The 24,372-nt window shown below is 36.6% G+C and overlaps 2 protein-coding genes across 12 annotated transcripts in view; both read right to left on the reverse strand.

Annotated features, from left to right (window-relative positions):
- The window catches only part of LOC131162464 (uncharacterized), a 75,619-nt gene extending 62,080 nt beyond the window's left edge, over positions 1–13,539 (reverse strand). For 5 of the 7 annotated variants that reach the window (XR_009138819.1, XR_009138820.1, XM_058118966.1 and 2 more), the window contains exons 1-3: positions 13,270–13,507; positions 13,016–13,111; positions 9,861–9,944 (exon numbers count right to left, since the gene is read on the reverse strand). Coding sequence is in view for 5 of the 7 variants with exons in the window: in XM_058118966.1 (XP_057974949.1) it covers positions 9,861–9,944; positions 13,016–13,111; positions 13,270–13,395 (306 nt within the window). In the remaining 2 variants the exon portion in view is untranslated. Of the gene's footprint in view, positions 1–9,860; positions 9,945–13,015; positions 13,112–13,269 lie in introns of all 7 variants that reach the window. The other 2 variants (XM_058118963.1, XM_058118964.1) reach the window with 2 other exon arrangements.
- A 2,276-nt stretch (positions 13,540–15,815) lies between these two features.
- LOC131162371 (pentatricopeptide repeat-containing protein At4g18975, chloroplastic) overlaps positions 15,816–24,372 on the reverse strand; it is a 29,488-nt gene continuing 20,931 nt past the window's right edge. For 2 of the 5 annotated variants that reach the window (XR_009138768.1, XR_009138767.1), the window contains 4 exons: positions 22,071–22,283; positions 17,493–17,694; positions 16,616–16,791; positions 15,816–16,285 (listed from right to left, as the gene is read on the reverse strand). Coding sequence is in view for 3 of the 5 variants with exons in the window: in XM_058118779.1 (XP_057974762.1) it covers positions 16,626–16,687; positions 17,493–17,694; positions 22,071–22,283 (477 nt within the window). In the remaining 2 variants the exon portion in view is untranslated. Of the gene's footprint in view, positions 16,792–17,492; positions 17,695–22,070; positions 22,284–24,372 lie in introns of all 5 variants that reach the window. The other 3 variants (XM_058118779.1, XM_058118778.1, XM_058118780.1) reach the window with 2 other exon arrangements.

Raw genomic sequence — 24,372 nt, forward strand, 5'->3', positions numbered from 1 at the left:
CCAACCAATCTCTCCACAGGTCTTCCAAATAAGCATTATGAAAGAAACCACTTGCCAACACCAACAGCGAGGCAGGATAAACCACTCAACAAAGCAGGTCGTTAGTAGTACCCACATTTTTAAAGATTCTAGCATTCCTAACCAACCAAACACAACATATAATATCCATAATAATGCATGGCCACTAAACTTTCCTGTCCTTTCCCTTGCCAAACCCCCTAAAAAAACCTTCAACATGAAGGGGCAAGCCCAATTTTCACGAAGATGCCAAATAGCTTATTCCAACTGGCCAAAGCAAAGAGGCAAAGAAGAAACAAGTGTGAGCTAGTTTCCCCACTCCCCAAATAAAGGATACAAACGTCATGTGACAGGGCCTTAGTAGTTCTTTTCTTCCAGAGCCAGTCATTTGTGTTGATTTTCTCAAGCATCACAGTCCAACTAAAACCCTTTATTTTTTAGAGAACTTTAGCTTTTCAAGTCAGAGAATACAAGGCAAAAGGAGCCACACTGGGACCACAAGTTAGAATAGAAAAAAGGACTTGCAAGAGAATTTTCCAGACAGATCTAAACTCCAAAACCTTTTAGCATCCTTCCCTTTACCAAGACCAGCAAAAGAAGTACGAAACCGATCTTCAAAAATGAGCTTCCATGGCATATGTTGTTTGCAGATTAAATTGTCTTGACTCATAAAACTAAGGTCAGAATCTAAGTTAGAATTATGAAGAGAAGCCTTAGAATCTAGAACTTTTAGGATAAGTAGAAATCAAGACAAAATATATGAAATGTAATTTCAGTCATACCAGCAATATTAGAGAAAAGATTAAACTTGACAATCAAGAATTTAATAGCACTAGTAGATTTCAATACTGTGGATATATTATGCAAGCTATAGGAGAAATTGAAGAAGATGGAATGCATGTAATTAAAGCAAGTTAGGTAAAATGGAGAAGTGCTTCGGGTGTGCTGTGTGATCACAAAATACCCTTAAAACTAAAAGGGCATTTCTATAGGACTGTTGTAAGTTATGTCATATGGATTAGAATGTTGGGCAACTAAGCAACAACACATCCAAAAAGTAAAAGTTGTCAAAAAAATGACAATGGTAAAGTGGATGAGTGTCATAACGTTAAAAGATACATAAAGTAATGAACATATTCGTGGTAAGTTAGGAGTAGCTCTTTAGAAGAAAAGACAATTCAAGTGTAGTTCAAATGGTTTGGGCATGTGCAACACTAGCCAAATACTGCTCTGGTGAGGAAGAGTGAGCCAATTACCATCAGGGGCAGTAGAAAGGATAGGGGTAGACCTAAAATAAATTGAAATGAAAGAGTGAGAAAGGATTTAATAAACCTAAATTTGTCAGAGGAAATAGTCATAATCATGTAATTTGGCGGAAAAGGATTCGTGTAACCAACCCAACCTAGTGGGATTTAAGGCTTGCTTTGTTGTTTGTTGTTGTTGTTATATCTTCCACTAGTTTTGGCATAACCAAATTTTACCAAGCACCCAAAGATAAATCCACAAATTTCAAGCAAAAGAGCAATGAATGGACAAGTGAGACATATCCTTCGAACTTTTCCCACACATGAGACACATATCCAGCAACACAACTTTAGAGGACCGTCAGCCTCCGACTCTGCTGCTGATTTGGTGTTAACTCTATTAAGGGCCACTGACCAAACAAAAGCCTTTATCCTAAAAGGAACTCGGGCCTCTCAAATACCCTGATTGAGAGGAAAGATAACATCAATCTTAGTAAGGTGAGAAAAATATTTACAAGAATAATCCCCCAAGGAGTCCAAAAAACCAAACTCTACCATCATTCCTACTAGATAAATGACAACCGTCCAGTTAATTGAGTAAGACAGCTCCTCCACCTCTCTATCATCCAAACCCCGTCTACAATGAAAGTCCCAAGAAAAAAAATATCCCTCTCAACAGTAAGAAATCGGGAAATCACATCATTATGAAGAAAAAGAAAGGTGATATAACGAGCAAAGGAGCAACATAATGTCCCCCCCTTACCACTCCCAACACCTAAACATCTTCTCAAAACCTAATATCAAAAATCTGAGAAATTCACCTCGAAGGACTTTCAAAAGAGCTTCTAACATCCCAATTAGCATCCAACCCATTAATTTGCAACCAAATTCACTTTTTATTGCTTTATACCAAAGAGATCTCACCCCTAAGGGAATCCTCCACAACCATTCAGCTGCAGGAGGTGTTTTAGACACCAAATTACCAAGACCTAACCCACCTTCCTTAGACCTACACATCACCTCCCACTCAATGAAATGATCTCTCCTTTCCCTACATCTGACCAAAGAAAATCCTTCATAGTCCTCTCTATATTTTGAGCTATCCCTCCCAAAATCTTGAAAATATGAAAACAATATAACCAAAAAGAAGGAAGTGTGTAAAAGATCAGTAGATATGATTGTGAATCCCTTTTTCTAAACTTAGCTTTGGACTCATTAAATGATAGTAGATACGATTACAGATAACTGCACCAAAAGGATACTTGAGGAACACCTACCTCCCCCACAAAAAAAAAAAAGGAAAACTAAATAAATAAATAAACCTCACTGTTAATGTGAGACACTCTGTTGAAACTGCACGCATGCAGCTACGCCATTGTTCCAAAACAAGAGGGACAAAATGAAACACTTTTTTTTCAGGGAAGAAGATGACTAATATTTTTGCGTGAGAAAGGACTCAGTAATTGGCTTCTCTCTGGTCCTTTGTAATGGGCTGTTTTAAAGGGGTGCCCTACAGCGAGAGGGAGGTCATTTTATTTTGTTTCTAGTCTCTTCTTCTATTGTTTCTTTTTTTTTTTTTTTTACCAAAAGGAGGATATCTTACTCTCCTCTTTGCACATTTTTTCCTCTTTGATGAAATCTCTTACTTTTCTACAACAATAACAAACCAAACCTTAAGTCCCACTGGGTGGGGTCAGCTACACAAATCCATTTCCACCAATTTACATGATCTTGGACAATTTCCTCTAACAATTTGAGAGTCACTAAATCCTTATTCACTATCCCATTTGAAGTTAGTTTTGGTCCACCCTTACTCCTCCTACTACCACTAACTAGACTGTCAGTTTTTGGTGTGAATACCCTTTCCATAAGGTTTGCTTTCATTATATAAAATAAAGTTACATAGTTGGTGCCATATTTTCAGGCAGATTTTCAGCACCTAAATGCTGCCAGAATTTCAGGCACCTGCTGCCAGAATTTCAGGAACATGCTGCCAGAATTTCAGGCACATATTCAGTGCCAACATGCTGCCTGATTTGCAGCATTATTTACAGCTGTTTTATACAATATAAATATAAACTAAACTAAGCTATTTACATCATAGAATACAAGTCATGTTTTCCCACACTCCCCTCAAGCTGGTGAATAGGTATTTTCCATTCCCAGCTTGGATACAATACTCTGAAACACTGAAATACTTAACCCCTTGGTAAGTACATCAGCAAGTTGGCCATGAGTAGACACATAAGGTGTACAGATCAATCCGCTCTCCAACTTTTCTTTGATGAAGTGTCTATCAATTTCAATGTACTTTGTTCGATCGTGCTGTACTGGATTATGAGCTATGCTGATTGCCGACTTATTATCACAATAGAGTTTCATCAGACCATCCCACTTAATCTTCATGCCTTCTAAGATAATCTTCAACCAAAGTAGTTCACATACACCTTGAGCCATTGCTCAGAATTCTGCCTCCGCACTAGACCGAGCCACCACATTTTGTTTCTTACTCCTCCACGTCACAAGATTTCCGCCAAGAAAGGTGCAATATCCAGAGGCTGTCCACAATTGATCCAGCATAATTGGCATCTGTGTATGCCTCAAGAACTAAGCTTCCGTTCCTTTTACACAGAATACCTTTTCCTGGTGTCCCTTTGAGGTATTGTAACACTCGGTGAGCTGCCTGCAAATGGACTTCCTTCAGGCTATGCATAAATTGACTAATGACACTCACTGCATAAGCTATATCCGGTCATGTGTGAGATAGATAAATGAGTCTTCCTACCAGGCTATGGTACATTTCTCTATCTACTGCAGCATCCTCCTCTGCCTTTCCAAGTCTAAGGTTAGGATCTATTGGAGTACTTGCTGGTTTGCACACAGTCTCGCTGGTTTCTTTGAGGAGATCCGTAACATACTTCTGCTGAGATATAAAAATGCCCTGTCTAGAGTGAGCCACCTCGATCCCAAGAAAATATTTCAGCCTCCCTAACGCCTTGATCTCAAACTCTTTAGCCAAATACGGACTCAAAATCTGTCGCTCCTTATCATCATCCCTTATCACTATTATATCATCGACATATATCAAGAGGGATGTGACTCCCCCTGAAGGTGTTTAATGAACAATGTACGATCCCCTTGGCTCTGTTTATATCCCATGGTCATCACTACTCTTGCAAACCTTCCAAACCATGCCCGTGGCGTTTGTTTAAAACCGTACGAGGCTTTATTCAGCTTGCACACAGTATGAGCAGCCAAATTATTCCCATAACCTAGCAGGACTTCCATATAAATTTCTTATGCTAGCTCTCCATGCAAAAATGCATTCTTGACATCAAACTGCTGCAAGTCCCAGCCATAATTAGATGCTAAAAACAACAAGATTCTAACAGTGTTTGCAGCTGGAGCAAAAGTCTCAAGGTAGTCAATTCCATAGGTTTGAGTATAGCCCTTTGCCACTAACCTTGCCTTTTATCTCTCTATTGATCCATCTGCTCTATACTTCACAGTGTAAACCCATTTACACCCCACAGGTTTCTTTCCTGCCGGCAGTTTCACCAACCCAGGTTTTGTGTTTTTCCAACGCCTCCATCTCCACATTCATAGATTGTTTCCATTTCTCATTGGATAAAGCCTCGGATAAGGTGGTAGGGATGACAATGGTGTTTAAGCTAACAAGGAAGGATCTATGGTATGGTGAAAAATTTTTGAAGGACAAGAAATGTGAGAGAGGATATAAAGGATGTTTTGTGCACTCTCCAGTTCCTTTTCTAACAGCAATGGGAAGATCTTGGTCATTAACCTGAGGTTCAGTTTCAGCTTGCAATGAAGGGTCAGAAATTATTACCTCATCTTCAAGATCCGAGTTGGAGTCTTGGACTTGCACAGATTCAGGGACAGCCACCTTCCTCCTTGAAAACACTTTGCCAAATCTCACATTCTCTAGAGTAGAATCAGCTTGTTTCTGGGGAATTTCAGGCACGAGTTTGGACATATGATTTGGCACAGGATTTGGCACAGGCTCAGACACAGACTCAGACACAGGACTTGGCACAGGGGAACAAGAAACTGGTTTAGATACAGGAAGCGACAGCAGATCAAGTAAAATATCCCTATCCTCCCTATCCTTATCATCCATTGTTGAACTCTCCCACTGAAGATAAGGAGTGGTGAAATAGGATTCTTGTTCATTGAAAGTAACATCTGCTGAGACATAGAACTTCTTAGATGGGGGATGATAACATTTATACCCCTTCTAAGTCGAAGAATAACCCACAAAGACACATTTTAACGCCCTCAGATCTAGCTTTCCCCCACTTTGACTATGAATATGAACAAATGACATGCGCCTGAATAACCTAGGGACAAGATTATTTGTAGTGTGTAGCATGGTCTTAAATTTCCACGAAACTGTCAAAATTTCCGTCGAAATTTCCGATTTCCGTCACCTTCGAAATCGAAATGGGAGTCGATTTCCGTCTTGCATAATTTCCATTGAAATCTCAACGAATCATCCGAAATTTATCGAAACCTCGAAATTTTAGCGAAATTTATCGAAACCTCGAGAGTGAAGTGAAATTTCTCTTTTAATTTATTTTATTTATTTTATTGAAACAAAAGGTTATCACAAGTGCTTTTAAAATTATATGAAAAAATAAACTTATAGTAATATTTTATTTAACCATTCATGTCTAAATTATCAATATTTGTATAATAAATAATATTTAAATGATTTATGAATTTCATTTGCATTAACTGAATATGTTTAATGTACATTATCTTACAAACATGTTTAATACACATACTATTTTACAACTTTTCCACCTCATACAAAACATAGATGTATTTAATTTGTAATATATTAGTCTTAAAACTTATATTTTCATGTTTGTTAATCATTTCTAAAGTTTCACAAAGAATTTCATGCTTTACTACTAGTTTCCGTCATTTTTTCAAATCAAAATCGACATCGAAATCGAAATTTCCGTACTTTTGGAGCTTCGAAATTTGAGTCGAAATCGAAATTTAAAACCTTGGTGTGTAGGTAAGGATAGAATGTTGAGAGCATTTCCATTGGACTTTTGAATCCCAAGACTCTAGAAGGCAAACGATTTATAAGATGAGTGGCTGCAAGAACCCCGCCCCCCCTCAAAAAAAAGATTTAGGCACACTTTTCTGAAACATGAAAGCTCAGGTTGACTCAAGAAGGTGACCATTTTTCCTTTTCTACTATGCCGTTTTACTGTGGGGTATTAACACAAGATGACTCGTGTGCTATCCCTTCCTTCTGAAAGTAAGGGGTTAGGACTCGATTGAAATAATCCCTAGCATTATCCAATCGAAACCTTTTGATATTGACCCCAAATTGATTTTGAACCATAGAACAAAAATTTAGGAGAATGGTACTAACATCGGATTTATGTTTGAGCAAGAAAAGCCAAGTAGTCATCAATGAATGACACAAACCATCGTACCCCAAAAACATTAGGAATATTAGAAGGACCCCAAATATCACTGTGGATGAGATAGAAAGGAATAGAACTTCTTTTATCACTGATTGGAAAAGATACCTGTTTGTGTTTAGCAAGTTCACACACTTCACAATGAAAATTCTCAACATTTAAACCTTTAAGTAAAGAAGGAAACAGAATTTTAATGACTCTAAATGGCAGATGTCCAAGTCGGAAATGGTGAAGCCAAACTTTCTCTTCATTGGACAAAAAATGCTCAGAAACAAAAGAGTGAGATAATTTGCCCTTGGTTATGTTGACTGACTCGGTGCTTCGAGGAAGTAGAGTCCATCCCATTCTCTAGCATGTCCAATTATCCTCCTTGAATCCTCGTCTTGAAATTCACAATAACTATGATGAAAAACCACATTGCAACGTATATCTTGAGTGAGTTTTTGAATAGAGACAAGGTTTGTGGATAATCTAGGAACATGAAGAACATTTTTTTAAATCAGTGATGGGCCTATTTTGACATCTCCTACACCTGCTACACTGGTCAAGGAACCATCGGCTGTGGCTATTTTCCTACTGCTTGGGCATGGCAAATATGTTAAAAAACCATTCGATGAGTGGGTCAAATGGTCGGTAGCTCCTGAGTCCATGACCTAGGAGTTGGCAAAGGTTTCACCCAAGACACTTAATCCAATAGAGGTAGCAAACTCACCTGAATATGCCAATGAGCAAGTACCTGCAGATTTGTCAAGATTGCCAATAAGAGACCTCGCCCTCTCGACCTCTTCTTGGTTGAGGTAGTTTTTTCCATTCAGCATATATGCTGCCTGGATATTTTGCAATTCCCCGGGTTGTTGGGATCGAACAATCTCCTCTGATTGTGCTGTAGTGGTTGTCTCTGCAACCTCCGACATTCTTCACGAACAATGATCTCTTGGCAATTAAGGCCAATCACCCAAAACGGAAACCACCAGCAATGAAGGCTGGCAATGGTAGAAATAAGAACAGAAACTGCTGTAAGAAACTTCAGCAATGAAGGCTGAACAGAAAAAGTGCAAAAATACTCTGTTTTTGAACTAAAAGTAGGGTAAAACAGGGTACAAAGAAGCAGCAGTAGGCTCTGATACCATGTCAGTTTTTGGTCTGAATACCCTTTCCATAGAGTTTGCTTTCATTATATAAAAGGAAGTTACATAGTTGGTGCCATATTTTCAGGCAGATTTTCAGCACCTAAATGCTGCCAGAATTTCAGGCACCTGCTGCCAGAATTTCAGGAACATGCTGCCAGAATCTCAGGCACATGTTTAGTGCCAACATGCTGCCTGATTTGCAGCATTATTTACAACTGCTTTATACAATATAAATATAAACCAAACTAATCTATTTACATCATAGAATACAAGTCATGTTTTCCCACATAGATCACTCATCTTTATTGGCGCACTATTTGGCCTACATTGCATGCGCCCAAACCATCTCAACAACCCTCCTTTATCATATTTTCAGGGCTATGCTAACTTACCATGAATATGTTCATTCCTTAATTTATCATTTAACATTATACTACTCATCCACCTTAACATTCTCATTTCGAAAACTTTTACTTTTCGGATATGTTGTTGCTCAGTTTCCCAGTGTTGTAATCCATATAACATAACTAGTCTTATAGTCATCCTACAAAATTTCCCTTTTAATGGTTGCACGATCACACAACATGTCCGAAGCACTTCTCCATTTTACTGACCTGCTTCAATATATGTATTATTATTTCTACAATTTCTCCTTCAGGTTGCATAATAGATCCAAGGTATTTAAATCTGTTAGAGCTATTAATTTCTTGACCATTAAGTTTGATCTTTCCCCAAATATTACTCCTACCAAGACCGAAATACATTTCATTATTTTTTTTTATTTCTACTTATCCTAAAAGCTCTAGACTCTAAAGCTTCTCTCCATTATTCTAACTTAGATCCTAGTCCACCCCCAATTTGGTCAATCAAACAACATCATCAACATACAACATACAACATTGAACCTCATTTTGGATACAACATTCATCCATCTCTAATGTAAGAAGATATGGGTTCAAAAGCCAATCCTTGATGTACACCTATTATGATTGGAAATTTTCTAGATTCAACCCCTCCCTAATGCTAGTCATTACTGTCTCACAAATATACAGATCTTTAATACATCAATATACCTTCCACATACTCTCTTTTTCTCTAGCACCCACCAAAACTTCCCTAGGCGTCCTATCATAGGTTTTCTTTACATCAATAAAACCATTAGCAAGTCCCTCTACCTTTCCCTAAACTTTTTCATTAATCTTTTTAAAAGATATATAGTTTTTGTAGTCAATCTCCCAGGCATAAAACTAATTTTTTGAAACCCTAATTTCTAACCTTAGTTTTTGTTCAATTATGCCTCCTCAAAGATTCATTGTATGACTCATAAGTTTAATTCCACACTAGTTATTACAATTTTGAATATCTCTATTTTTCTATATAGGTATTAAAGTGTTTTTCCTCCACTCCTCCTGCTTTTTCTTAGTTCTTGCAATTGTGCTAAATAAATTAGTTAACCAGATAATTTGAAATCTCTTTCTTTTCTATCAGCCAAAAAAAAAAATTACAATGAAAAACACTTCCATTTGTGCTTCAACAGAAGACAAATGAGCCTCTTTATTGAGGTGAATAGATACCTTTTTCATGTTATATAATCCAAAAATGCCCTTATTGGGATGAAATTCCCCCCCCCCCCCGGCGCGGGGTGAAAGTAGCATTTTGGGCACAAGAATGCTTTACCCTACTAAGAATCCACCTTCCTCATTCCTCACACAGTAAAATTTTTAGGGTTTCATAAAGGTATTCCAACTAAGGATAATATCAAATGTATTAGGTGTTTGACACGTTTAAGATTGAAATCCTTCAATCAACATAAGCCTGCATTACAAAGTAAAACAAATAGCTGATAAGAAATCTTAATGACTATATAACCCAAAAACCAAAGCAAAACAGCAAGGTCAAGAAATTAGAGACAACATAAAGTGCAACAAGCCCCACAACCAACAAAAAAGACAAATCCAAACATATACTAATATCCAACATCAATGAAATGGAAAATATCACGATACCGTTTGCAGCTTTACTTGTTCGCGAGGGAAAACAAGAGATCTCAAGGTGAGAATAAATTCCTTAAGCGAATCAGGCCAGTTATCCTAACATCACAAGCAATAGATATACACATATTAGTCCAATCTTAAATAGGGAAATAAAATAAAAATCAAAAATGAAAAAACTAAAGATTAATCAATAAGCCTCATTTCTATTATTACTAAACAACAACCAAGTTTATTTCTACATAAACTTCATTATAATGCAGGGAAAATCAAAATTAGATACTTTCATCTAATTGATTTAATGGTTAGAACCACCCGATCACACTCCATTTGCATTCATGTATAACCTTTGAAAACTGATATAACTTGTATATTTAACTTATCAAAAAATTCTAACTAATAGTAAACCCCACCTAGTGGGACTTAAGGCTTGGTTTGTTGTTGCCATTGGTGGTGGTCAAGAAATTGCTACTAGTAGTAGATTTAGCACCTTAGATCTATTATGCAAGCTGAAGGAAAATTGAAAGTGAAGAAGATGTGATACAGAGAGCTAAATGAACAAATCTGCAGAAAGTAGGTATAACATCTGTGGAAGATAAAAAAAAGTACGGCTAAGATTGTTTGAGCATTTACAAAATTGACCAACTAACACTACTATAACAAAAAAAAATATTGGCCAATGTTAGAGATCATAAAAGCCAAGAGGGGACACGGTAGACCTAGAACTAGAATAACTTTAGATGGAAGTAGTAAATAAAGATTTGATAGCACTCCACACTTCTCTAAGGTCTTGCATTAGATCATGTGGAATGGCAGAGAAAATTTCATACAGCCAACTCTACCAAGAGTAGTTTAAGCTTTGTCGTTGTCGTTGTCGTTGTCATTGTTTTTATTGTTGTTTTAACCACAAATGCATACACAGCCCTAGTCATCTCCTCAACTTTTGAGACATATGGTCTTATCTTTTGCTAAAATTTTTTATCTTTAAAAACTAAGTAAACATTGTGTTGAAGAACTGCAGGGTAGTTATTATAGAAGATAACTGCTAAGAAACTAAAGAACATAAAATAAGAATAGTTTTTGTTAGAATCTAACAGAAGTAAGTGGGTTCCTAACCCCTTTAAGTTCAAATATATGAGGTTTAACCAGAATTCTTTTTCTTCTTTGATTAAAAATCCTTGGGCTGAGGTGTTTATAAGAGGTCGGGAGGGTTTTACGATTATGGGGGAAGAAAAAAAAATCAAGTAGTTAAATGGAGTTTTGAAAAAGTGGAATGTGATAGTTTATGGAGATAATAAGGTAGAAAATCTAATATCTTAGCTCAGATTGACTTTCTAGATAGAGGATGATGGAGTCTTAACATAGATGGAAGAGGCAAAGCAAGTTTATTGAAGAATTAGATGGAGGAGGTAATTTTTATGGAGAAGAGGAGTTGGAGACAAAAAACTAAATTTAAATAGGTTAGAGAGGGTAATTCTAAGTTTTTCCATAAACTAGGTGATGGTAAGATAAGGAAAATTTTAGTGTAGGAATTGCCGTTAAGAGGAGTAGTCTCTTCTTATCCTTGATTGACTGCAAATGATATCAGCAATTCCTTTTACCAACTTTTTTATCACGGAGGTTGAGAGTAGATTATGATTGAGGGGTTGAAGTGGAGCCCTATTTCTAGTGATTAGATGAGACGGTTGGGAAGGCCTTTTGAGGAGATGACAATTAGGAATACAATGTTTGAGATGGACAAAGAAAAGGCTTTGGGTCCAGTTGGTTTTACTATGGCCTTCTTTCAAGATTGTTGGGGTGTGGTTAAGGCTAATAAGGTCTTTAATGAAGACCTTGGCAAATAGCTTTGAAGAAAAGACCACCTCAAGTGCAAGCACCAAGGTGGCAACCTTGGTAAATAGCCTTAAAGAGATGACATCAGCTCCAATGACAAAGATAGAGCACCTCGGCTCCCCTCGGCTCCAAAGCACCTTGGTTCCAATAACTGATGAGGTCTCTTGGGAGAATGCCCAGGGCAATGACCAAGTACAAAGAGGAGCACATCTGCTCCAATGACATCTCTTTGGTTCAAAGAAAAAATGCCAAGGGAAAAAAAACTAAGGAGAGCACCTCAATTCTAGCACCCAAGGTGGACCTCCTCGATTCAAAGGGAGAATGCTCAAGAAAACATTTAAGGGGAGCACCTCGGTTTAGCACCCAATACCTTGGTTCAAAGGTAGAATGCCCAAGAAGTAGAGCATCTTGGTTTTTAGCGCTCAAGGTGGACCTCCTACACTCAAAAGGGGGAATGCCCACAAAAAAATCATGCACATCAGTTTTAGCACCTAAAGTAGACCTCCTCAACTCAAATAAAGAATGCCCAAGAAAACAACTAAGGGGAGCACATTGGTTTTAACACCTGAGGTGGACCTCCTCATTTCAAAAGGAGAATGCCTAACTGAAAAAAGTAACTAAAGGGAGCACTTTGGTTTTTATCATCCTAGGTGGACCTCTACGGGCTTGCCAAAGAAAACAACTAAGCGGAGCACCTCAGCTCATAGCACCAAGGCAAACCTCCTCGACTCAATAGGGACAATGCCCAATAAAAAATAAAAATAAAAATGAAAATAAAAATAAAGATGGAGAGCACCTCAGTTTTAGCTATTGAGATGGACCTTCCTGGCTCAAAGAGAGAATGCATAAGAAAACATCTAAGCAGCGCACCTCAATTTATAACCCATGTGACCTCCTTGCCGCTAAGGGAGAAAATTTAGCCAATGCCTTGCAAAGGATTCTTTGGCTACCTAACAAGAGAGACCCTCGAGTTTCTTTAGTATGGACAATAGAGAGAAACTTTATGGGGTGTGAACTACATAACCATCTCATAATGGGTTTGTAACCACCTATTCATATGGGACATCTAACCCCCGGAAATAAGCCTAGACAAAGAAATAATTAAGGGAGTGGAGGTGAGACGCATTTTTTTTTTCTACTGGTGCCCATTATCACACTCTCCCTTCGTACACCCTACCCTAATTCTAACTTACGCATCAGAGCTATGCCCCGGATGCCACTGCGGTTCCTCCCAAGCTCCTCTCTCTCGCTTACGCTTTGCACATCCGTCAATACAGTAAAAAGCGGCAATACAACCTCACAAAAAGGAATTCAGAGAGAGAGAGAGAGAGGGACACCTGCACCACTCCAGAAGGAATTTTGAGAAGATTCTCAACTGGCTCGTTTCTTAAGCAATCAACCCATTCCTTATCAACGGCTTCCCATAGTCTGTCCTGTGAAATTTAGAAAGACAATCTCAAAACAAAAAGCAAATGAAGAAGCAGGCTAACAACACTCAAAACACGAAATATTAAAATTCGGCGAACGTCGAACAAAGGAACAAACAAACTTTCCGGGCAATCAAACGGAGAGATTAGGAAACAATTGGAACCTTGAAGAAATTGACGACGTGAGCGTTTATCAAGAAGGCGTAAGGTCTGATGAAATCGATGATGGCGGTAATCCATTCGAGAGTTTGAGTTGCTGTTTGACAAGAGTGCTTGCACTGTCCCGCCATTATCAGATTTCAGGGCGTCCTGTGCACTCGCAGCCAATGCGTATGCACCTTCTTCTTCTCGCTTTGAGCTCCGTAGTCTGTGTTGCTGCAGTGTTGTTAAACCGGACCACTCGTAGAAGGACCGAATCACCGAGTCACTGACTCACTCATTCTTCCACTCCCTTGTTTAATTATGACAACCAATACTTTTAATCATTTATCTTACGTCATTAATCCTTAATTATGATAATCAATCCTTTTATCATTTTAATTTATGCCAAATAAAATTACATTTTAATCATTTATTTAATTATGATATGTTAAATTAAAAAACAGACATCAATTTAATATATTACATTCAAAAAATTTATATAGCTATAAAACCGAATTGATTAAGTGAATCGGACACACAACAAATTATCAAGTTGTCTAATCCAACTAGTCTAAATTTTATAATTTTTATTTATAAAATTATTTACAAAATTTTAATTTATTTTTTTCTAACATTGTTTATTATGTTATTATAACTTAACAATATTATACTATAATTTATTTATTTTAAAATATCTTTAGTCATTTAATTTGGATAAAATTGCATATAATTAACATGTTGTAGCATCAAAATTATTTATATTTTTTTCAAATTTACCAATATGTTTATTTCTTCTTTTTTCATATATTTTAATTTTTTTGGAATAATAATAAATTTATGTTGTCATGTTTGTGTCAATTATTTGGCCTAAATAAATCAAATTATTTTGATCGATCAAACCAATAATTGTTTTGGAGTTTGATTTGAATATCAATTGAGTTTTTAAAATATTGTTCTTAAAAATGACTTAATTTATTTTTATTTTTTAGATTACGCACCGGGTATCCACGTGTCCGTTTTACGGTCCACGTGACTAATCCTGCTCCCCTTGAAGTTGACCCCACAACTCCAAATGGAGGGTAAATTCAGGAGTCCAGGGGTGGAAACGAGTACGAGAGGATTTGAACACCTGACCTCGTAAGAGGCACTCCCGCAGCCCGCACTACCACCTAAACCACACCCTGGGGGTTAAAATGACTTAATTTATTAAATGGACATCATCTTGATTGAGTTTATCAAAAATTGAGTGAATAGTTTTTAAAAAGTCATTTATAAAAGGGAAAAAAATATATCTTTCACGCAGGCTTATGGTTACAAGCACAATGTTTTTTCTATTAACAAAATTAAATTTTATTAGGGGTTCTTTTATAGTTTTAGAACCTCTAGAATGTAGTGTCATATTCAATAAACTTAAGTGTTTTATTTAATTAAAAATATTATGATAATTTTAAAATATCGTTCAAAGTAAATTATAAAATATGAATTCAATACAAATTCAAAATGAAGGGAAGGTACTCCATCTTTAGTTTTCCACCTTAGTTTGCAGGGCAAAAGACGATGACCTATCTAAGGTTTGACAAAAAGACAATAACATCCCTTGAGGTTTCAAAAATTTTGGTAACCTCTCCAGAGGTTTCAAAGACCCCCCCTCCCCCTAAGAATTGCCAAAGACACAAACTTCCACTTGTATTTTGTTAAAAAAAACAAATATTTTGAGAGGATGTATGTGTCTTTTTTATAAAATTTAAGGGAGATCTATGACATTTCTTAAACTTTAAGGGAGTTATGCGTCAATTTGGAAACTTTTGGAGAGGTCTCTATTATTTTGTCAAATTGAGGGTAGGTGAATTTCTTTGACCTAATTTATATTCTCAACTCACTGCACAAAGCTAACTTAAGCATAGAGCATTTTTTGTTTGTGCTTGCACAGTCTATGTGCACCTCAAGAAATGTGAAAAAGAACTCATGATCAGTATTTCACCTCATGCTGAGACTTCTGATTATAAATTTGACTTATACTTACCTTTGATTTCAAATGCCCTCATTGAAATACATATCAATTCTTTTTGCAAGGAAGACCAAACATGTTAGACCCACTTTCGCTCTAAATCATTGTTTTGATTCGAATGTCACAAATTTTATAAGAACCAAATAGAACTATTAACGTACGCCTAGTTTAAAATTTAAATATTAGTCTCAGTAAGCATTAAAATAAACAAGATAACAATGAGTACGTTTCTGCAAGTTCTCAAAAAACAAGGGCGTAGAGAATACGAAAAAATGAACATAAAAATAAAAATAAAGCAATAGTTTAGCAGTCATTTTGGCAAAACTACTATTAAGATTACAATCCAAATATACATCCCATCTAAAGATACTAAAAAAGGAGATGCTAAGAATTTTAATACAATCCAAAACCCCACCATCTTTTCCAGCAGGTCATTTTCCACCATCTTCATTCTCTCTCATTTGTCAACCACATCGACATTTTCCGGCGGCAGTGTTGCCCCGGCCACCAATTGGGTCTACCACGGCCGCCAAATTACAATAGTCCAAATAAGAATAAAAAGAATTGAATTTTCCAAGGTATTTGTATTTATTTTTCAAAAACAGAATGCAAAATTTAATTATCCAAATACATTTTGAACACAAAACATGCATAATAAAAGCTTTTGGATTCTTAATCAAATGAGTGAGACAATGAACGAGAGCACACCCACATCTGCTGATTAAAAGAAATTAAATAAAAAAAATTGCTCTTGAACTATAAATGCCAATAACACAGGGATTACATACGTAAATATTGTACAGCTCTATTTTGCATCATCCTTCAAGTACATTTTCTGATCAAGCATTTGGAGATGTGTGGCAGAAAACCTATCAGGATAGTTGACCAATTTTTTCTCTTCATTTATGTCTACTACTTATAACCACTGCACTAGAAAGAAATCTTCCATTCTCAGATATGTAATGTGAGGTAAATGGTGAACCAGGAGTGACCTTTCTCTTCCTCTCTTGACTAGCCTCTCAACCCTTGCCCTGGAAGGAACAAGAAGAAAAAAATACATAACATGATCACAAACTTTGCAACCAATGGAGTTATTATAATATCTTCCGTAGTGCCATTATCACCCAAAAAGACCTTAGTGACTAGAGAAATAACAAGAAGATTCTACTCATAACCACTGAGGTTGTGCTTGGGAGACTGAATTTTAGACCATGAATTTGGATTTTTGTTGATTTGAACAAAACTCAGTCATTTTGTACTGTATTTTGTCCAAATCCATACAATTGCAAATACAAATCCAAGTCCAAATCCAAGTATTGAACTCTAGGCTCTCAAAAACATGGCCACGGAAAATATATTACCAAACTCTAATCATTCTCCACTTCTTTGCACGTCATCCACAGCACTGGTGAGAGCATCTGAAGTTCTCTTCCCTGAAACCATGATCATGATTGCTAGTCAAAAGCATTACTTTTTCTCAAGTACAAATATGCATATACACCCCAGTCTCCGGAGTCCGCATCCTAGAGACTCAAACCTGATTGTCAAAAGATAAAATAAAAAATTAACGACAGAGACTGGTCCAACAGTTCAAGAGACAACATCGAGAAATTCCCGGGATAACGTAGCTTCTCTTGTGGCTTCCTGGTTTTGTTGCAAGCTTGGTTTATGAGAAACTTGATCATAATGCTAACAAGATCTCACATTTATTTTGTTAATTTAAAAATTAAAGAAAAAGGTAGTAAATTTTGTGAAGAAAAGTAGTCGAATAAAAATGTACTAAAATATTCTTCTAGACAGTCTGACTTTTAAAAGCCATGCAACCTACCAATTAAACATCAAAACAGGAAGTCAGCAAGTAGCATAGGTTATTACAATATAGTTAGGAGTGCCTAAACCACATGATTATGAGTATCAATGCAGTAAAACATTTTTTTCTATAGATCGTAAGCAGTTTAACTATGTAAGACTATGCATTAAAACAGCCATTAAATTCAATGATCCAAATAAAAAAACATAGTACGCGGCAAGCAATCAAGAGAACATCTTCTCAGTTTCCCCACGTCTGTAAATAAAAAACTGCAGTCATTAAAACAACAATGCCAAAATAACTAATATTTTCACAGCATTTATTTCAACCTTAATGATCTGCTTCTTTTCTATTAATCTCAGTCTGCGTCTAAGTTTCATGCAATCTAGAATCCAAAAACCAAAATAGAACACATGCTGAAGCCTGACCTGATTTCTTCTTTTTATTGGAAGAGTCTGTTCGATATTTCTTGGGCTTTCCTTTCCATGTGTCAGCAAAAAGATCACTGTACTTCTCCAATACCTGCTTTTTGTCTTCATGACGGCCCAACATCTCATATGCATCCGCAACCTTTTGCACTACTGATTTCTCAGGGGGCTTACGATCAAAATCTTCCAGGCCTTTAAAAAGCTTTATAATCCAAGTGTGTCAAAAATACGTAAGAACAGTCCGATATAAAGAAAATGAAAAAGTTAGTTCTAATTATCAATCTCTAAGGAGAATGCAAAACTGAAGTAACATCATCTATAACAGCTGACGGTCAAAAAGACTACAACCGCATAAATAAATGTGATATGCATACTATAGTGCACACTAGCTGCACTGAGAAGTTAATTACTACCCTCAATACAACCAAAAGTTATTGCAAATTTACATTGTCCCTGCTCCTCCCATCACTAGAACCTATACTATAGTACCAAATAGGCCTCAATGGCTGAGACTGATTCCACTGCAAAGAAGCAGTCTGGTTGTGTGCAAGCTGAAACTTTTCCTCCTTTGGAATTAGAGCTAAAAAAGTGGAGTTCAGACTATTACCCACCAACCCATTACTATCATATTCCTCCAAATATCTCATAATATTCTTCCTTCAAAATCTTGCAATTACCATGAAAACAGGCCATTGTAAAACCATCAGGACCAGGGGCTCTTTCCCTACAGACTAGACATCTCAAACACTTTACTTTTAATTTCGACTTCAAAAGGAACACCAAGCCACAGAGCTGAGCTCGCCTTGACAGGACTCAATCAAAGCACTCCAGTATCAGTCTACTCAGACAATCCTCTGTAAACATGTAGAAGTTCACAATCTCCACTCATTCTGAGTATGACCCCTAACCCAATTCCCATAAATATGCCACTTCCTTAATAAAACTCTTCCTCTAGCTAGCCACTCTACAAGAGAAGCCTGACTTACAGTCCCCTAATCTAGCCCAATCCACCCTCGATTTCTGTAACCATCTTATGTCCTCTCCAATAACAATACCAATTAATCATTACAAAGTTCAGTCCTTCTAGCCCTAACCTCCTGATCTAAGAAACCACATCCCTCCCGCTAATCCAGCTTACCCAAGCCAGAAATTTAGAAAAGTTGCCACTTTTAGTCTCTTTTAAATTCCAAAAATCTCTTTATTCCATTGTTTTAGCTTCATCTTCACATACGGCATTTTTTCCTATCAGTTTAATTCCCTCTCAGCCTTGGGACCCACTCCCCCGACCAATCCCTCACAGACTCCTTGATGAGGAGAGTATCAACCACATGTTCTCAAAACTAAAAGGGGAAGATCCCACTGTTATGAGTTAGATTCTAAAAGAACGACACGGGTCTGAAACAGGCCCCACACTGGTCTCCTGAACTACACATGGGAAAAATCTTCCCACTTGTTGGTGAACAGAAATTGATCAATACATGAAAAATACAAACTGTTTGCTATCTAGGAATAGCCAGCTCAGTCCAATGTTTAAAGGAATAGCCAGGTCAATCCCAAATAAAGAAATTAAACCTCATCATACCACTAGAGACCCTGGAAACCTGGACCCCCTAAGTCTACCCTTGGAACTACAGATAACATTAAAATCACCCCGAGCACTCACTGCTACACAAACCAAAAACACAAACTCATCGAAAAAAGAGTTCTGCAAGGAGGATGAATTTGGACTATAAACTGGCGTAAACCACCACTCCCCAGAACCTCTGAAGTTCGAGCAAAACCAATAGAGAGAGACCCCTCTAGGCAATCCTTAGTAGAAGCTACTCTTGTGTCTGAAAGAAATTGACCCCCAAAAGCAACAGATAAACAGATGAACCACCCGATCTCTCCCCATAGGACCCAAAGTACTTCAAATGAAAATGGAATCTAATACTTCTAGCTTAGCATCCTTCACCATTCTCGTCTTGCCAGCTCCCCCCAATCCCTTGACATTCCAAGAAAGGATCTTCATATTACAAAATTATGAACCCCTGAAGACCAACCTCCCTTGTAATAATTAACCTATGGGCTACGAGGCTAGCCAAACCAATTCCCTGCTTAATTTATTTTCATTTTATCCTACACCCAAGCCCCTCAATCTAACTCTCTCACCACAAGAATTGACCAAAGGAATATGCACCTTGTCTAGGAGACCCTAAGCAACTCAATTTTCCATCTCATCCTCAAAAAGGTCCAAAATTGTGGAAGACCCCAAATTGGTCAACTTCATACACAATAAAAATCCAAAAAAAGGTTAAAAAAAAAACAAACAAACAAACAAAATAACAATGCTTTCCATCTGCAGCATATCTGAAACACACTCCTCTAAATTAATCAGTGGCAAAAGACCAAATCGAGGTCAAAAAATGAAATCCTTTCTCATGATAAAGAAATCAACCTTTTTCCACATAAATATGTGTCATTCCATTCCATCCAAATTCTCGACAACACCACAAAAATTGCATATCACAATGGAGAGGCATCTTTACCCCCATCAAACCTTGAAAATGATGTAACCAACAAATCCTCCACCAACTCCAGCCAACCCATCCTTCTCCACATAATTGAAACAACTTATTTGAAATTATCCAAGAAGCAGCAACTGTTTTTGAACTTCCAAGACATAAGGACACGCAAAGATAATACTTCTGAGTTCTGAAGGTCTCCCACTCTGCAGCACATTGTTGATGCTAACTCTATCAAAAGCAATCAACCAAATAAAAACCTTAGGTTCTGTTTGGTATTGTTACTATTCTCTTTTTTCGTTTCGTTACACTGAAGAACCTGATTATGAAAACACATTTGTTTATGTTGCAATTTTCTGTTTCTGTTGTCAACCATTTGTTTGTGAAAAAAAAAATGAAAACCATATTCCAGATAACACTGAAAGCCAAATTTTACGGTTGTCAGTTGTTTTAGAAACCTATTGCCAGAATATTTTAGATTAACTTTTTTTGGATTAAATTATTCATTTTATACATATTTTCATTAAAAATAAAATAAAATAGTTATATAAATTTGAAATATAATCAAAATAAAAAATCTACAAATTTTCAATAAATATTAAAAAATAATAAATCTATTTGCATAATATTTTACCTATATTCAATTTTCATGTATAATAAAATGTTCTTGTCAAGTGAATTTTGAAATATAATAATTAATTAATATAATTATGAGTAATTTTAATTTTATTAAAGTAATTTTAACTTGTAGTATTTTGTAATTTTATTATTTTAATCATATTTTTTAATTGTTATTTGATTCAAGGATAAAAATGAGAATTTGTTCAATCAAGTTTTTAATTTGTTTTACTTTTACAAATATTAACTAAACAATTGCTGGTTTTTGGTTTTTAGATTCTGTTTCTGATTTTTAATTTTTTTCTTTGGTTTTCATTTTCGTAACTTTTGTTATGATACCAAACAGCCCCTTAATGTTAAGAGGGAACTTTGGCCTTCCATTGACTTTTATGGAATGCAAAAGGACATCTTTAGCACAACTCAAATGATCATAAAAAGATTTAGATGAATAAGCCCCAGAAGAACCTAAAACCCACAAACTATCCATCGTATTGAATGAAAGACATGCCTCCGACGACAATAACAAAGAAGGGAGCACCTCCATTCCCTATCATTTAGGGTTCTATGAGAACAGGAATCCCAAGAAGACACACGAGTCTATGACCATACATCATTGAGACCCTTTCCAATGAAAGAAAATCAAAAGGAGCCAACGCAAAAATGAAAGTTCCTCATGATGCATTGTAAAAGCAGGCTAGAACTCTCTCAAAAGGGAATGAAAAGTTACTATTGTATCAATCTTTGCAGCAGCACAAACAGTTGGATATCCTGGATGAAAAGGAAAATATGGGAAAGGAAAGGAGCCTAGAAGGAGGAGGACAACAACAGATACACTCATGTCATCTAAAATTTGACAGCAGCTTTGTCAAGAAAATTTTGGCAGAGACTGTATACATAGTTTACAGTTTTGCTCTGCTGGAATTAGACCAGCTAATCGAAAAGCTACTTTTCTACACCAAAAGAATGGTTCTTTAATTCTTTGAAGGGCATACTTACCACCTTGATTTTTTATTTTTTATTTTCGTTTTGAAGGGTAGTTACTGGCCAATGTTGTTTTGTATTACAGATTTTGCAGTCTGATTCATTGTATTGGCAGGTACTCCACTTTTTCCTATTGACTCATGTTCCTCTCAGCATTTTTTTTCTTTCTGATCAAATTTTGTTTCAATTTCCAGTAAGAATAAGAAGAAGAAGAAGAAGAAGGATAAACAAGACTTTCAAGGGTTGTTACCAGCAATATTGTTTTGTATTACTACTTTTTTTTGGGGGGGGGGGGGGACGACAGCTAATTAGCTACAAAATGTGTCCATACAACTAGGAAGAAAACCAATTGATCCTAAAAATCAGTATAACAACTATGCATTAATAAATAGAGCAATTAATACAAGCAGTCCATGACACATGACTATCTGTTCTTAGAAGCATTGTAATTGATGGCACAAATGTAAACTTGTACCTTTACAAGACTCTGCAGCATGTTATTTCGATAGTAAACAGATATCATACGATTGCATAACTGCCAAGGCACTGAATGTAGATCAGTACCTATTTTCTTCATCCAGAACTTGTGTGCTTCTTCTGCTCTTTCGTCCATATCTAAAGCTCGTATCAACTGCCCATATGTTCCCATTGTCATACCCTGTCCCTTGCTTAGCATCCATTTAATTACCTAAAATGAAGTTTAAAAGAAAGCTCGTAACAACGCAAAAAGAAAGTAAAGACTATTTTAGTCATAGATCATTTTCTGGGGGCAAAATCCAATATACATACATTTGTTTGCACAAGCACATGCATATTTTAAAATGATAATAATATTACAAGAATCTTAGATATGCAGAATGGAAACTTATGCAACGTTGGGGTAGGAGATCAATGACCCTTTTTTTGGCCCAGCAATAATTTTATTTATTCTTCATATAATGAAAGAAATAATTAAGAGAAGAAAAAAATATATATATATTGCAAGAGAGCAAAGAACTAAAAGTCATCGCAATAAGAAAAAAAAAAAAAAGGAAAAATTAAACTACATATCCCAAAACCTTTTTTTTTAAATCTCTTGGATCATTAATCAAGAGCATTTCATTGTGGTCTTCATTTTGTGAGGAACCCTAATGAGAGGGAGATGAATGATCTTGCCCTTGTGTTAAATATGCTTTGATAGGCTAAAAAGACTCATGATGAGATACAAGGGACAACCTCAATCCAACCTCACTAGTTTAAGCCACCTCAAATATTCTTTCACACTTTGAAAGCCCTTGCCCACTGGACCTCCCAGCCTCCCAGCATTCAATCCTTTTTTAGGGCTTTGAGTCTTCAACTTCAAGATGTAAGCCCTTTCAAACGGAAATGAGGGTGAGACAGATAAAGTTTTTCTTGTGAAACTGAAAAACTCAACGACCAAGACCATGAAGGGCTTCAATCCCACAAAGGCTGTTTATGCTCCTGCAAAGGTTCTTTCTTAGAGATTTTGGTCGGATTATGGGTGTTCATCACACCTTTGAAGTCTAGCAGAAGTTATTGAATGTGGATCACTTTCTTAAAATTGCATTTCATATCTCAAAAATTGCGAGAAGGCATTTTTCATTACTCCAGTGGAGGAAGGATAAAGTTTGCTGGATTTCAAGGAAATTTTATCCTTTGCAATCTGACAGCAGAAAAGGGTGTTTTCCAGATAGCTGGAGAAGCTGTGAGCTTGTAATTTGGGTCAACTGGAAGGGGAAAATTTATGTGTTTGGAGAAGCTCAACAATGGAGGGAGGTCTCAGGATGTGTGCATCCTTGAGGGAATAAGGCTTTCAGTCAGTGGAATCCTCTCCGTACTCTAAAGAACTCGTTGACTGGCAGGGATGACTCTGATGATGATCAGGATCCTAGCATTTACTGTATCAATTGACACTTCAAAAACATCTGGAGAGTCAAACTGCATGGAAAAAGGGTGGGCAACATTCAAAGACTTGTGCTAGGCATTTCCTTCTACTATGTTGATAAAAGACTAAAAGATTTTCCATGAAAGGATCGTTGCTCTCCAGGAGATTTGGAGTTCCAAATTGCAGGGCTACAAGGAAGTTTCCAAAAGTATTCTTGTTTCTTCACAATCTGATGGCAGAAAGGATTGGTCTAGAGGCTTTGTAAAATTACGGCCCTCAGCTAATGGGCCTCATCCAAATGGGCTTAGTAAAAAAAAAAAAAAGGCATGATTTCTAAATGGGCTGTAAGGAAAACATCCTCTGAACGCTAAGGCCAGACCATGCCCTGGGGCTGTAGTGCAGTGCTCCAATTCTTTTGTTGAAGAAAGGGGATGTAGCCAGAGATAAACAGCTGAGATTGGAAACATATCATAAGGCAGATACACATGGTTGAAATATCCACAGGATGGAAATTTTTCACTGATGAATGTGTGGAAGTCAAAAAATACGCTCTCCTATCAGGGTGATAATAACAGTTTGGAGAAGGATCGCAACAATGCCTCAACTGAAATATTATTACTGTTCAATAGGCTTTCTCTTTGGTGATTTCGAATCTTAAGGGATGTGGTGCAGCCTCAGGGTGTTGTTGGTGGTTTCTTGGTTCAGAATATGATATGGGCTGTATGTGTAACTCTGAGAAGGGAGATGTGTTTCAGCATTAAGAGCAGCACTTGAAGGCAGGGCTCTTAAAATATAATTGAAAATCAATCTGATCCAAACCAAACCAAAAATTCGGTTAACAAATTTGTTTGAGTCAGTTCCAGTTCTTTTTTTCTTTTTTTTCACAGTTTTT

Source organism: Malania oleifera, chromosome 8, assembly GCF_029873635.1.
Source record: "Malania oleifera isolate guangnan ecotype guangnan chromosome 8, ASM2987363v1, whole genome shotgun sequence".
NCBI classification, from domain to species: Eukaryota; Viridiplantae; Streptophyta; class Magnoliopsida; order Santalales; family Ximeniaceae; genus Malania; species Malania oleifera.